Here is a 16069-nt window from a genome sequence, read left to right as displayed (position 1 = left end):
GTGGAAGTGGTAAGCACTAGGTAACCTGTCTACCACATAAGTAGTGGTTCTGGCCCAGAATTTGTAGTTATTGGCTGTTTGGGCAATCTCTTCCATTTCTCTCAACTTTGTGATTTGAAAGCCTGTATTTGCACTCGTTTCTGTCTTTTAACTCATCTAGTGCAGATACAGATTTTTAGTTTTACCACTTAAATTTGCTTGTTCATGCTCAGCACTTGTTCAGAACGTGTAAGCACTAAATAAGCTACTAATTACTATAGCACTCTATCTTCCTCATTACCTAGAGGAAAACAGTTTTTGTACTTACTTTTTCTCACTTGCTTAGAGAAAAACAGCTCTTGTACTCACTTTCCTCACTTATCTAGAGGAAAAACCCTGCAACTGTCTTTTTGCGCGGTCTTGTGCACAGAGCAGCGTCGGGCAGCGCCGGTTAGCTGGGGTATACTATTCCCGGCCCCACAAAGTCTGCACTGTAAATTTTCCCTTAGAACTAGGCAAGCCTCAACTCAAGTGCTTCAGATCAGCTGCTCTTATTGCAGCACTTTCAAAACAGAAATCAGCACTTGTCCTAATCTCCTAGACAGCACTATTATTCTCCAAATTTCCTAGACAGCACTATTATAATATAGCATAAGACCCTCGCTCATCCGCAGGACTTAAGTTCAATTTACTCTTCAAAGCATGTCCAGAGGTCAGCTTCAGGTGTACTCTCCAGTTCATCTGGTGGAATTTGGCATCCTGAGGCAATGTCACAATTGCCTCATGTATACAGACAACCCTCTCCTCTTACCTCTAGACACAAATACTTGTGAGAGATGCAAATACACAGCCAGACTGGTGGCTAAGCGCTCTCAACCCATGACTGTAACAGACAGTCAAGAGGATAAGGGACACACTTGCATCACACCACCTGTCACACATGAATCTACAAAACAAGCACCGGCAAAACATACGCATAAATACACAAAAACATATTCAGAGGCACTAGGTACCGATCTGAAAAAGATACAGTGCCCTCCAAAGCAGACAAGCAAGCAACCTGCACCCCCAAACACAAGCCAGAAAACACATAATTCACCTCAGCAGTGTGCCTCACATTAGCCCTTAAGGCAAAACACCATACCTAACACCCTAGTAATAGGAGACTCTATAGTAAGGCACACGGATGTTCCACTCACCAGGCTCAACAAGGAGAAGGTTACTGTCAGCTGCCTGTCGGGTGCTCGGATCCGCCACATAACACAGGCACTCAGGTCACTCCAGAACAAGTACAAGTATGACGCTGTCATTGTACATGTTGGTGTGAATGATCTAAGACATACCTCCCTGGACTACATGAAAAGAGACATTGAGAAGCTCTCTGATCATGTAGCCCAAGCTGGTATGACCCTGACCTTGAGTAGCATACTACCTTCACCTAGAATGATACCACAATATAAAGACAAAATGATCAATTTCAACAATTGGCTAAGCTTCTGGTGTCATTCTAAGGGGATCCAGTGTCTGTCTGCCTGGGATGATATGATAGACAACCCTCGCTGTTTTGCCAGAGATGGGTTGCACCTGTCACCCCTAGGTTTTCGAATACTGGCCAAGTCTCTTGCCATCCCCATAGTGCCTTTTTTAGGCAGGGCTCAAAGGACAAACCAACCACCATAACCAGCACAGGTAACCAAAAACTAAGGGTAATACTACTCAACGCCAGAAGTCTCAACCTCAAAATGCACACACTCAAGGCTCTCCTCAGCATGGAGAAAATCAATGTTTGTGCAGTGACGGAAACCTGGTTCAAGGCTCAAGAGAGCACCCCAGCACTGCCAGGTTACAATTCATATCATACCTTCCGGCCTCAGTTACCGGATCACAGTACAAAGGGCGGAGGTGTATCCATATTCATCAAGGATACCCATATCTCCAGGTTAGTAGCGCAGCATGATACCCCAGAGATCATCCATGCACAACTATCAGCAGGCAAAACCACATTTCAAGTCGTAGCCGGTTATAGATCGCCCACCATGTCCCAAGATGCTCACTCTGCATTCCTTGAGACATCAGAAAATATAAAGGTCCTACCCAACACCATAATCTTGGGTGATTTCAACTACCCTGATATAGACTGGATGAACTACCAATGTTCCAACTCCTATGCTCAGCGATTCATAGAATTTATAAATTCAAATGCCCTTGAACAACTAGTATGTTCTCCCACTAGAGGGGGACAACATATTGGATTTAATCTTCACAAATATGGGCGCCCATTGTACCACACCCATTATCACTCCCTCCTTGGTCAGATCCGACCACAAACTGATAACCCTGGACATCCTCACCCCTCCACCTCCCCCAGTCAAAGAAACCATAGTCAAAAAACTTTCCAAAGCAAACTTCAAACTACTTGCGTCAGAAGTGGAAAGCCTCACTATTCCCTTGCAGAAGGATAATGATATCCAGGATGAGGAATCCTACACCAAGGCACTCTATATGCATCTTCAGGATTGCATGGACCGTGCTATCCCAAATAAAACCAAGACTCCTTCCTCAAGCAAGAAGAAACCAGTCTGGTGGACCCCGGCCATAAGCAAACTATACAATAAAAGGAGGAGACATGCAAAAAAAGGCCAAATCTCAAGTAGAAAAATCATCCCTGATCAGCATTAGTAAGAAATTGAGGGCCCTCATCAAGTCAACAAAAGCTAATTTTGAAAAGAAAATTGCCAAGGATGCCAAGGGTAACCATAAGGCCTTCTATGGTTACATCAAAAACCTAAATGGCAACGCTCACGTCTGTTCTGAGCTGGTACAAAATGGAACAAAATACACTGACCCTTCTGACATTGCCAACATCTTGGCTGAAAGGTTCAGTGCAACCCCCCCCCCCCACCTACAGGGCCTATTACCATTCCAAGGGATTGTGTAAGTCCAATTATTACTGATATGTTGGTTAATAAGGCTCTATCTAAAGCTAAAAACACTTCCTCCATGGGACCAGATGGTGTCCCAGGCTGTGTCATACGCGAGCTCCAAAAGGAATTAATCCCGCATCTTAATACCCTGTTCAGTCTCAGCCTCTCCACAGGATATGTGCCCATAGAATGGTGCACGGCAACGGTGGTCCCGCTACACAAGGGTGAGGCCACAACTGACCTTGGGAATTACTGACCAATAAGCCTGACCAGTCTGATCTGTAAGGCTATGGAGCGAATCATTATGGAACTCATAAATGGAAAGATTGGGAACCTCCAGTCACTGGACCCCACACAGTTTGGCTTCATCAAGGGCAGATCATGCCTCCTGAATCTGGTGGATTTATTTGAGACAGTTACTCAGGCTATAGATAAGGGAAAGGAGGTACACACGGCTTACTTTGACCTTGCTAAAGCATTTGACACCATTCCCCATTCAAGTATTATTGATAAGCTCACCAGCCTGGGCATAAACCCTTACGTCACAAGATGGATCACAAACTGGTTCTCAGACAGATCCCATAAAGTAAGAGTAGGGGGATCTATGTCTGAATCCAGACCAGTAACAAGTGGTGTGCCTCAGGGCTCTGTCCTGGGGCCCCTCCTGTTTGGCATATACTTCTCAGAAGTACAGGCAAGCACGGAAGGGCTGTAGCTGACTAAGTTTGTGGACGACTGCAAACTGGGTGCTATAATAGAGTCTCCGGCCGACATGGAGATCCTCCAGAAGGGCCTAAATGAGACTGATGCATGGTGTCAAAGCCATGGTCTCAAGCTAAATGCAAAAAAAATGTGTAGTAATCCCCTTTGGAAAAAACAGAGTACCTGCAAACTACAACATAGGAGGTAATTCCCTGAAATCTGAAGAAGAAATAAGGGATCTAGGGACCCAAGTAGATAGTCAATTTTCCTTTGATAACCATATTGCCAAAGTGGTTAGAAAATCCTTCTATGTGACCCATCTGATCACGAAAGGGTTCGCATCAAGATCTAAGGATGTAATGGTGCCCCTCTACTCTTCCCTCATCATACCCATTATTGAGTACAATGCACCAATTGGAATGCACCTGGCTAGACATCTCCAGCAGCTGGAGAGACCACAGAGGTACCTAACCAAGAGGATTACTGGCCTCAAACAGTTGCCCTATCCAGCACAATTGAAAAAGCTAAGACTGTTCTCTGTTGCATACCACTTTCTCAGAGGTGATCTTTGTCTAACGTACAAAGCCATGTCCAACCCAGAATTGTTGAACATGCTCCATCTTAGCAAAACCAAATCTACTCGAGCTACATGCTCTAGGGATATAAACCTCAACACAACAATGAATAGAACATGCTGGAGGGATAGTTTCCCTTCGCAGAGACTTCCCTTACTATGGAACAGGGTCCCAATCTACATAAGATAGAGCCCCTCACTATCACTCTTCAAGAGGAACCTTGATGAGTGGATGGGTAACAGAAAGTTCACACCAGGGATCACACCAACAGCACTACTAGATAGGGGCCAAGGGTACTAGCTGCTAGTACAAGGGTCTAGGGAACTACTAAAGGGGCGGTGAATACTGCACAATGTGGCTGGGCTAATATATTCCTTCGGGCAGATAGCCCAGTACCAACCTATGAACATCTATAAGTCCCATAGTTTTAGCAGTCCCCCATGCAAAGTCATGTAACTACCCAATCTGCTCCAGTCCCCCATGTATAAGGACATGCCCTTTTTAAACTCTAAACATAAAAGAACAAACTAAGAACACCAAAAAAATCTGGAAGGATGGCCAGTCACTTCGGTAAATCCACCAATTCCAAGACTTTATTAAATACACATAAGCACTTTTGTCCTACCTATTAGTAAAACTTCTTCAGATAATGAACAATTGCAAAGATGCTACTTAAACAGTTAAAGTCACATGATAAAATTCACTATTTAAAGCTATATACCAAAATCTTTACATATGATAAATCAAATCAACTCTTAAAACATGCTATGAAATATAGTTTGTTAAAATCTCAAATATCAATTGTATAAAGTCATAAATTAATAAACTGTGCCTTATAGTATACATCATCAGTCAAGTAATAAGTCAATACCCAGTCAAGAGAATAATATTTCATTAAACACATAAACAAACAAAAACAAAACAAAATAAAATAAAATAAAAAAGCTTATTTTTTATCTTTAAGTGCCTTTAACCTTAATATAGGGGCAGTAGTAATATGTTCATTCAGTCTTGGCCAGCTACAAGTGTTCCAATACAATTGCCAAAATAATTCTAATTTTTCTAATAATGCTGGCTATGGGTCACTCTAAGGGTTCTTTCTAATCTGTTTCTGGACTACAAATTTGATATTCTTTAATATGTTTATAGAATGCATTAGTTTTTTCTCTTTACCGATTTTATAAAGGTGCTCATAAATCTGCTCCCGCATCTTGCACTCAGTCTTATTTATTTAATATAGTTTAATTTCACTTTCAAAATTGTTTTTAAAATAAATTAAGAACGTATCATAGAACATCGCTCAGAAATGCATAGGAATAACTCTTTTAATGTCTTGGCCAAGGACATAATTGAATGTGGCCATGAGCATATATAGAGTTACAGACCAAGTTATTAGGAATATTAGAGGTGGAGATTTTAATAATTTATTAGACTGTAGACAGTACGAATGGACAGTAAGGTTGCAAGATGATACCAGACCAGGTTTGAATACATCAGTAAGCATCAATCAGATACTGGCTAAAAGACAAATGCAGTATAGCAAAAAATATTGGCATTTTTGATGGCTTTTAAATGTTTTACCTTTTTATTTATTTCTTTTTTGAATAAAGGTTTTGTAGGAATAATGATACACATTTACTCTATTTTAATGGTTGTATTTACAAATTATGTATTTAAGGTTTTACTGGCTCAGTTGAAGGATTTTTATGTGTACTAGTACTTTTAATTAGTTGTGTGAGGTCATTGGTTTACTATACATTGTGGCTATAGTCTTTTTAGTATATAATTAGTCTCTTAATTGAGTGTTATACTTCTGCACTGAAGAAGGGTTCAACCCAAAAGCCGTATGCTCTGCATGTTAAATTTGCTATTAAACTTTTACGAGGCTACGAGTGTTTCCAAGTCTGAGAATTTGTTTTGTTTCCCAATATAAAACACTAATTTCAGACAAACATCCAGTGTCAAATCTGTGATTGCAAAACTTATGCTCAAATGGAAATGTTAAATGAATGCCCTACACCTATTACCAGAAACGATGGAAACAGAAGGAGAATGGGCTGGGCAGCACAGGGGTCATGTGGTTAGCTAAAACAAAGCTGCTTCCCTTTGCTGGAACCAAAGGTAAGACAAGACTAGAGATGAGTAACTCTATACACAGAATTTAAAAAAAGGTTTTTAATGGTTCAATGCTTCTGAGAAGAAAACACTATTTAGAAGATTAAAGTGGATAGAACTAGTAAAGGTAAGTTGGAGTAGTTTTCTTGTTAGTGGTCATGAAATTCGGGATGATGAGGAGAAGAAAACTGTTGGAAAGCAGCAAACACAAAGGTTAATTCTGTTCATCTCCTCCATACACTTTCCCTAGGACAGTGACCCTTATATTCACTTGCTTTGTGACTTCACAGCATCTAACCGTACCTCCTATGCAGCAATTTCTTATTTCATCCTTAAAATTCTTCTATTATAAATGCAACCAAGCCTTTATCGACTGTGACTTTGCACTTCCCATCCTGTTTGTCAAAACAAAATCTCTAAGCTTGTAGAAGAGCTACAAGATAAGGCCTAGCAAAGTGGTAGAGGTGCTCACTGCTCACAAAAAAATCTGATGTAGAATAAAGGGGCACAGAAGAAATTAAGGAAGGGAGAAGGAGACACATTGGAAGGGGCAAAAGCACTGTAGGTGGCAGAGTAGGTGGTCTTATAAAGATGTGCATTTAAGAGGTGAGGGAGGGTCAAGTACATCGTACAGTAGCAGACTGATGTTGGTCGGCATTGGGGTTATAAAAGTTTAGCGTAGGAGGACATCGATAAGAGGGATCAGAATGACATGGCCAGACTAGAACAACAAAAGGTATGCAAGCAACAGTCTCCAAAGTGCACAGCTATTGCAGTAGGGCAGGCTAAGGAGGCAAACAGAGATCATCAATGGCAAAAATATTTTTATTGCTAATCTTAGTGGCAAGATTCAGTAACTAAATACACCTGCATTGCACCCACAGTCATTGCACAGAGTGTACACTTATCTGTCAAAGACAAGTCCTTTGACACAGAATTTGTTGACGTCTGCACAATCAAAAAGCACTGACATTAGTGTCAGAGAAAACATTTTCTTAGTTAAGTTTCTGAGGCCAGACATTTTACTCTCACTGATCTGTAGTGTGTTTGGAGTTAGAATAATAAAGTTGACGGGTTCCTTTTTTGTTGCTTTTGCTGTTTTGCAATACCTGACTGATGATGCTTCAGGTGTTTGTGGATTGAACAATTTAATTGACAATGAATATATATTCTGTTTCAAATCTTTAAGTACAAGTGAAACACATACTGATCTTTTCACTTATTAAATTGCTCGCTTGTATAACAGTTCAAAAGATTTTGACAACAGTCAATATAGTCCAGTATGAATAGCAGGTCAATCATTATGATGCCAATATAGTCCAATATGAATGGCAGAACAGTCATTACTGGCCAGTTCTATGACTGGTACAACTTTGGAAAAATTAGGCTTGCTGTGATGCTGCTGACCTGAGAAGGTTAGGTTTGACAACTATCAGAATAAGACATCTTAGAGATGTGTACTGTCTGGCTATCATAGTCCATGTGGCACATACTTTTAGTCCATGTTAGAAGACTTCAAATAAAGAGACAACTTTGTAGTCAAGCAAAAAATAATGCTTATCAAGGGATACTGTTTTCCATATAACCTTCCATGAGATCATGTTCACAACTTCTGAACAGAGTTGCAAGCCCAAAACCTGCACCCAAATGCACGCTGGGATACCCAACACCAATCGAGCTGCAGTGGAGGCAAACTACTACTCCACCTTTCTGCTTGGAACCTAGTTTGCCCTATGCAAGGAAAATATTTCCATAAAATGCCACCAGGGGAACCTTCTGCATGAGTTCATGTGCTGATATAAAACTTTCTTATCTAGGAATTGTGGGTCTGGCAGAGATTCTCCCACAACCTTTCCAATATTGGTAGCAGAAAGTTTGTTAGCATCACTAAGCAAAACAGTGAGGGCAAAATGCAGAGAAAGATTCCACTTGATAAATTACAAGTCTACAAATGCATGCTTTTCAGGCAAGCATTTGGTATGTGTGTTACTTGTATGTGTGAAAGGGAGTTAGCATTACATGTGACGCAGCTGAAGTAAACTCAGAATCAATGTAGTATAGCTCTATTGTGGAGGTAACTGTGTGTGGGGAAGTTTTGTAAATGCAAAATGAGTGGTAAAAATGGTGTAATGTTAAATGCTGTTAAATTGAATGAACTCTAAGGGTTATAGTGCCCACAAAAGATGGGACTTCACATTATAAATTGCTATGTGGGCATGATACTCCTTAGAATTCATTCAATTTAACATCACAGCATTTGCACCAGTAATTTTACATTTACAGAAGTTCCGCACATACTGTCTCATGTAGAATACTGAACATGCAAATGTAGGGTGTGTGTGTGTTTGTGTATACACACACACACACACACACACACACACACACACACACGCGCGCGCGCGCGCATATTTGAATGCATGTGTTGTGTGTTGAAGGTGTGTTGGGTTCAGAAATCCATTTTCTCTGAGATATGCTCTATATTAAAATATAAACATGATAAAGAGAATGAGTATTTGGAACAGAATGGGTTAGATGTTAAAGAGCAAAGAGGAAATATAGGTAAAAAGAATGACAACAAAGGCATGTAATACATATTATTTCCTATAGAAAATGCATGCTGTTTATGCAGTATCAGGCAGTCAAGTGAAACACTTTAAGGTATTTAAAGATAAACTGTACATAAAAACAGCAGCAGCTGAGATTAAAATTAAGATAAAAATGTGGATAAGATCATTTTTCAGGAACCAGGCATTAAATCAGACATATATGTCTACATATGAGATAGGCATAAAGATCTGAAATTGCTTCCCAATAAAGATGGCACTTGAGGGACCTAGAGAATTAAGTCTTGTAGGCTAGTATGAGGGAAAGTAGCCAATTCCATAGGTGAGCAAATAAAGGCCTATTTTAGATCTTCAGACAAGTCCTAGAAAAATCTGATGATCTGAATTGTAAGGTCAGGTATAAAATAAGAAGAATAACAGACAGACAGGATCTTGACCAGGTAGGAATGGCACTGAAGGTTAAAACTATTACTTTAAAACCTGACCTTTACTACAACAGGCAGCCAGTGTATATCAGACATTATACAATGACTCCCCATTAATATTCCAAAACGTGCATGCTGATTGGCCAGTGTGCCCATTGTAAATCCAACAATATACCAATGGAAAAAGGTCTGGTCTCCCAGACTTTTTTCCATTGGTATAAAGTGTCCAAAACTTTTTTTTTTTTTTTAATAAATAAAAAAAAAAAAAAAAGAAAGAAAGAAATGGAGCACCGGAGACTTTCTTTTCTCCATTGCTTCCGTTTCAAAGCATTGATATACTGGGTATGTGTAGGAATGCAAGTCCCATAAGCATGCGCAGTACATCAACACAAGGAAGCAGTACACCACCAACGGCGGAAGAACAGTAATGTGCTGTTATACAGAGACATTTAGAAAAATAAGTGTTTCTTTTTCTTAAATAATGTCATTGTATAATGGTAATAACCGACTCTGTGGTTGTGGTATATTGAAATTTACCTGCGGTTGGCTTTATTTAATCACTCGGGTTTTGCCCTCATGATTAAACCATGCCAGCCATGGAGAAATCTTCAATATACCACACCATGTCATTGGTTATTGCTTAAGTATAGTGGTAATATGACTGCAAAAAATGGCACTAGTCAGCACCCTGTCAGCAGAGTTCTGTAGCCACTGTAGTTGGGCGAGGTCGCCATCTAAAACATCAAGGTAAAGTGCTCTACAGTAATCATGATGAGAATACTTGCCACTAATTTTAGTCATGTTGCCATCCATAATCTTCTTACCATTCTGAAGAAACTCCTTATACAAATGTTCAGTATTACGTACAAGCATGCCTGAACAGGCTTGAAAAGTTTCATTAGCAGAAGTATATACACATTTTTTCGGGTAAATTTGCAGTATCAGAAGTGTTATAAGCACCAACAATATTTTCTGAAGCAAAATCACAAGAAAAAAACCCACAACAGTGACAAATTCATTGCTGCTGCTGCTGCTATCTAAATCCATGTGATAGGCCATGCTGTTAATATTAAAACAACACCAGATGACATTTTCTTACTTATTTAGTATCAGTTGTCAGTTTATACAATGTTGGCAATGTTGTAGGGATAAACTTTAAACCTGATGTAAGCACCACCATTTCAAAATTATTCATTACTATGCTAGAAATATTCACAACTTCAGTGCCTCTCAAAAAATCACCCCTGTCTATATTAAAATTACATTTCAAAATAGGTAATGTTTCCGAAATTATTATGTTCTTATCAAAAGTCCAGTTCCAGCTGACATTTTCAACAGATCAAACTGGATGCTTTATGACAGATAGTCTGTGCTCACAGTATCAGTGCAGTGAATTTAAATATGCATTATTTGATAAATGCTGTGTGTACTGCCAAGGTAAGCTTCATCTAAGAAGGGTAAAGCAATGTTTAACATCTTTATGAAGGTGCACAGTCAAACTATGTTTTGTTTTTGTATTACATGCATTTAAACTGAGTGTGTTTTTGGAATGCATGAATACATATGTTTACCATGCAAAAAAAATTTTCATAAGTATTAAAAGGAAGACTCAAGTAAAAAGCAGTACAACTATGCACATAGTGTAGATTCATACAAGATTACTAGGCTAACAGCTCAAAAGCCATTACAAGCCTAGCCAGTTTTACCTAGATTTTACCCAATTTTCTTTCTCTAAAGGAAAGATAACAAGGGTCAGCATGCTGAATTTTGACAATATTTACAGACTGTCTCTGTCCATAAGAGACATGGGCACCACCCTAGGAGTAAAAATGCATTTTCCTTTCCTTTTCTGCATATTGCACTTGAAGATGTTCAGGGAATGGCTCTGCTTCACGTGAATAGGAAGCCTAGTCCAGAGAAGGAGGAGTCTCTGGGACACATATCTGTCTCTCCAGCATGATCTACTCATGTCAGAGGTCAGGTTTAGATTCTTGGAGCTGGTAACCCTTGAGCAGTTAGTTTTGCGAATATGTAACATTTTTATCAGGGCTGGGTCAGACACTGCCTTGTAGGTCAGGCATAGATCACCCCTCAGTAATCCATAGGAAACTGAATACAGTTGTTGGGCTTTTAATCAGTCCATATATGACATACTTTTTATACCCTGTATTTTTTTGGTGAGATACCTTTAAGAACACTCCAATTGTTGCAGGCGCCTGGTGAAGTACATGCCAAAGGGTGCATTGTACTTGATTATTGGTCTGAGGAGGGCTGAGTTCAGTGGTACTATGACATCCTTAGATCAGGATGCCTTGCCCTTACTTATAAGCTGAGCCACAGAGAAGGATTTCCTCACCACCATGCACACATGGTGGTCAAAGCTCAGGTTACTCTCTATCTGAGCACTCAGATCTCTTGCCACTTTGTCCACTCTTAGTGGTGGTGCTATCAATATTGTAATTTGTAGGAGTATTTGATTTCCCAAGGGGTATTATTATGCACTTCTACACATTTAGTTTGAGGCCACAGTTCTGACACCAATCATTAGTCTGCAGCACTCCTTTTTTGTAGGATATCGTCATTGTTTGGGGAGTCAGTGATTGCCCCAACTTGCAGTCATTAGCAAACTTGGCCAGCCAAAGGCTATTTACACTTGCTTTGACATCTGAGAATTATATCTCAGACAAGAGCAGACCCAGCATTGTGCCCTGTAGTACTCCACTGATGACTGGCCTCTTGCTGGATATGAATTCCCCCACTCTAGTAATATGTGTCCTGTCCGTGAGACATTTAGCTATTCATCTGGTGATATAGAGGTTTATTTTGAGAGTTGATCTATAATACTTGAGTGGGGTACTGTGTCAAATGCCTTGGCCAGGTCAATGCATGCATTATGTACTGACATACCCTCATCCATGGCCTTGGTGATCTTCTCAAAGAAATTCACCAGACTGAACAGGCAGCACCTGCCCTTGACAAAGCTGAATTGGGTTGGGTCTATAGTCTACAGATTTGCTATGTTGTTGTTAATCAGGTCCATGATTATCCTTTCTATAGCCTTGCACATGACGCTAGTCAGGCTTATGGATCTGTAGTTTCCTGAGTTCGTTGATGGTCTCTCCCTTGTGCAGATGGATTACTGTTGCTGTCCGCTGCTGGGACAAAGCCTGTCTGGAGGTTAAACAGAGATCCCATTCAGTCTGCTAGGTCATGTTTCAAGCTATTTAATAGGCAACCTGGGATTCTGTCATGGCCCTTTGATGTCATGTTTCTAGCTTTGTAGAGAGAGAGAGAGACACGATGACCTGTTCTTTTGAGATAACAGGCAAATGAATGGTAGAGAGTATTTCATGGGGAGTGACTGGAGGTGATGAGGTGGTGAAATTTGAGCTGAATTTATTGGCCAGTAGGTTTACTATTTCTTCTGGCTGAGTATATGTAGTGTTATCTACAACTACCTCAGTACACTGCTGAATGTTCACTTACGATTTTGGACATAACTAGAAAATGCTTTGTGGATATCCTTTGCTTTGGAGGCTATTTTAGTCTTGTATGGATTGGACACTCTAAATTGGCCCTAGGTGTGAATGTGCATGTGTCTGTGCCTTCTGTGGAAGGTTGGGTACCGGGCTGGCAACTCAACACTGTAAAAACTCCACTGCCAATCATGAGCGGACAGGTGATCCGCTGTGGTGACCCCTAACTGGGAAAAGCCGAAAGAAGAAGAAGAAGATTTAGCTTTTGAAGACTTGACTAATTTTCTGATTAGCCTGTTGAGACTAATGAGGGATTTGTTTCTCTGTTGTGCATCTTCCCACTTTGTTCTAGACTGGAATTTCTTCCTTCTGTTGTATAGTGTGTTTATGTCAGGGGTCCACTAGGGTGACTTGTTTTTCCTTCTTGATATGGGTTTAGGTAGGTCAGGTACTGCCATTTCTATGCAGTTGTTTGAGTGGTTGTACAGGGCATTTGTGTATACTTCTGCATGGGTCTCCATCTTTTGGGGGTTATGGGAGCTTTAAAATTACCCATGCTATCACTTAACAGAAGATAATTTGCCTTGGAAAATTTATTTAGAGTTTTAGGGTTTGATGGGGGTTCTACCATTATATTTATTTCAAAGGAGACTGATTTATGATCTGATCTTACCAATGAGGACATTACACTGGGAGTGATGCAATGATCCCCCATTTTGGTGAGTACCTAGTGGGAGTGCGCCAGCTGTTTCTGTTAATGGTAGGGTATGTTTTCCAGTTTATGGAGGGGTAGTTAAAATCGCTCATGAGTAGTGTGATGGGCTGAATGATAAGTGATTCTAGTAACTTGAGGTATGCGAGTGGTCTTCATGGTTCATGGTTGGGGACCTGTAGCTAGCGATGATATGGTACGGGATTTTGCCTATGGACATCTGGACATGAAGTAGCTCAAGCAAGTCATCCTGCTTGACCAAGCTTGACGTGTGATTGTTTTTATGTAAATGGAAACACCTCCTTCTTTCATTTTTTTCCCTTGTCAGATGGTAGTCTGAATGCATGATAGACATTGTAGCCTTACACTGCTGGGTTGCTTTCTGCAGCCTTGAACCACATCTCTGTATTAAATATAAGGAAGTAACTGAAAACTGAGGTTCTTGAAAATGCACTTAACATTAAATGTTGAAGTCATTTTGAAGTGGCATGCAAGTAAAATATCAAGATGGCTAATACAAGTTAGGATGCCATCCAAACTGAATGCAGGTATCATTTTAAATTGAACCAGCTAGTGTTTGTAAAATTCACAGCCTCCTAATAGTAACACAATTGTTCTGTGGGTGAAGCTGGGCAGACAGAATTTTTAATTATTCCCCAAAAGTAACCTAAGAGGCAATAAACATGGATTGGATTATGCGTGCCTGTCACAGAATTAGACATGCACCCATATTATAGATTTGGAGACACACAAAACACAGAAACTCTCAAGCACAAAATTATTTATGTGATTGTCAGATAAAAGAATACAAGTAAAATGTGAAACTGTTTCTTAATTCTACTTTATGTTACCAGACAGCTAGACAAAAAATTGTGATGCAGATGTCTCTGAACAGCAGTACAAAAGTACTTCTCATCCCCTAACAGTGTCTGTCAGTGGCCAGGCCACTAGTCATACTATGTTCTACTGTGGAATGATCAAAGCTTTTCCACCTGCCCCTCAGTATCAGCCCAGGTATACATTTCTTTGTATTTCAGTTAAATGTTTAACATTTATAAGTAAAGACACATGGCTTTTTATATTCCTTAGCTTTAAAAGTAACCCCCAATCAGGACCATCTCTCCTAAAATGTAAGTACGTAGTCCACAAAAAAGCATTAATTCTATATTCAATGTCTTTATGCTGTTCTTAATGAAATGGGGAACAGATAAGAACTTTGAAATTCTGATGCTAAAATATAAACAAGACTGCTAATAAATGTGATGCAGAAAGTTCTTTGAAAATGAACTGAGTGAACTGGACTAAATGAAAACCTATCATTGAACATGGGACTTGGTAAAAACTGTTCTATTGGAATATTTACTAAGTACCAGCTACAGATGTCTGCAGAAAACAATAACACTGGTCTCGTCTCATACTACAAATGCCGGCAGAGAGAAATCCTCTGCACATTTTTAACCTGCAGTAAATATGAATAGTTTAAGACCATACAAGTCTGAGGTAAATTTGCATTTGTTCTCATGTAAAGTGACTTTGGATTAGGTAGACTGACTGGGGGAGTGAAGGGCTACAAGTACTGCTCCTATTTGCAGGGTGAAACAGGTAACTTCTTGCTGATTTTCTTGTACATTTTGAAGGCAAAGAAACCCCAAGAATGTAAGGTCAGAAATGTGATGTTAGAGGTGGCAAGAGTTTTTCCAAAGACTGATTTCATAGCTGCAGTCAAAACTATATAAGCGTCTGAACACTACAAGTACAGTTATCCAGGATAACAGTGATACTCTGAAATGTTGCTGATCTTTTACCTGAAAGTGGAAGATGCCGGCATAGGAGTCGGTAAAACTTTGATCTGGAGGAACAACTCTGGACATAATCTGCTCATTCAATGTAATTGATGCAATGGCAGCTAAAAGCCAGCAGTCACCTGTAACAACAGAAATGGTGATATTTAGCAATACACAGCACTCAGACATTGTGTACATTTGTAATATGAATTCCTCTGAACCTCCTCAGTGATGTAATAGGTTAATAGTCACTATTAATAGTACAGCTGCTAAAGTAAACAGCAGAAACCAGTAGAAACTACTTGTTCATTTACCAAATGCTTTGCATTATCGTCTATATAATAAATACCCCCTGCCACTTTCTGTGGTAATCAGATAATGTTCATAATAGAATGCAAACAGTTGAAAAATTACTCAGCAAAAGGAATTAAAATGTACAAAGTATTTCAGTGGAAAAAAATGAACATCGCTCATACATTCATGTGGCTGAACAAGTGGCTGGCAACCTATGTCTGATGTGAGAGTCTGTTTAACCTCTACTTCATATATACGGAGAATTGCACCTTTCATAATCTAAGTATTCCTACTCTAAGATCACACTATCACTGGATAACACACAGGTAAAATCAGGAACATACTCAAGTGTCCTAACCTAACAAGTGGCAATAAAAGTAGGACATCTACAACAGCTCCTTGTGTGTTATTGTGCTTCAGTGATATTTGCCTTGAGAAGACTTACATTCATACCTGTCAACCTGCAGACAATGAGAATAGGAGCAAAGACCCTTAAAAAGTATGAGCAGCCAGCTAAAA

The 16069-nt window shown here is 39.7% G+C and overlaps 1 protein-coding gene across 2 annotated transcripts in view; it reads right to left on the bottom strand.

Moving 5' to 3' along the window:
• The window catches only part of CAPN2 (calpain 2), a 602999-nt gene that overhangs the window by 325393 nt on the left and 261537 nt on the right, over positions 1–16069 (bottom strand). For both annotated transcript variants that reach the window (XM_044058713.1, XM_044058721.1), the window contains exon 3: positions 15278–15396. In XM_044058713.1, coding sequence (XP_043914648.1) covers positions 15278–15396 — 119 coding nt within the window. The remainder of the gene's footprint in view (positions 1–15277; positions 15397–16069) is intronic.

This window comes from Protopterus annectens, chromosome 1.part2 (assembly GCF_019279795.1).
Source record: "Protopterus annectens isolate FY-2018-M chromosome 1.part2, PAN1.0, whole genome shotgun sequence".
Lineage (NCBI taxonomy): Eukaryota > Metazoa > Chordata > Ceratodontiformes > Protopteridae > Protopterus > Protopterus annectens.
The sequence above is the reverse complement of the archived record's forward strand: the minus strand, read 5'-3'. Positions and strand labels throughout refer to the sequence as shown.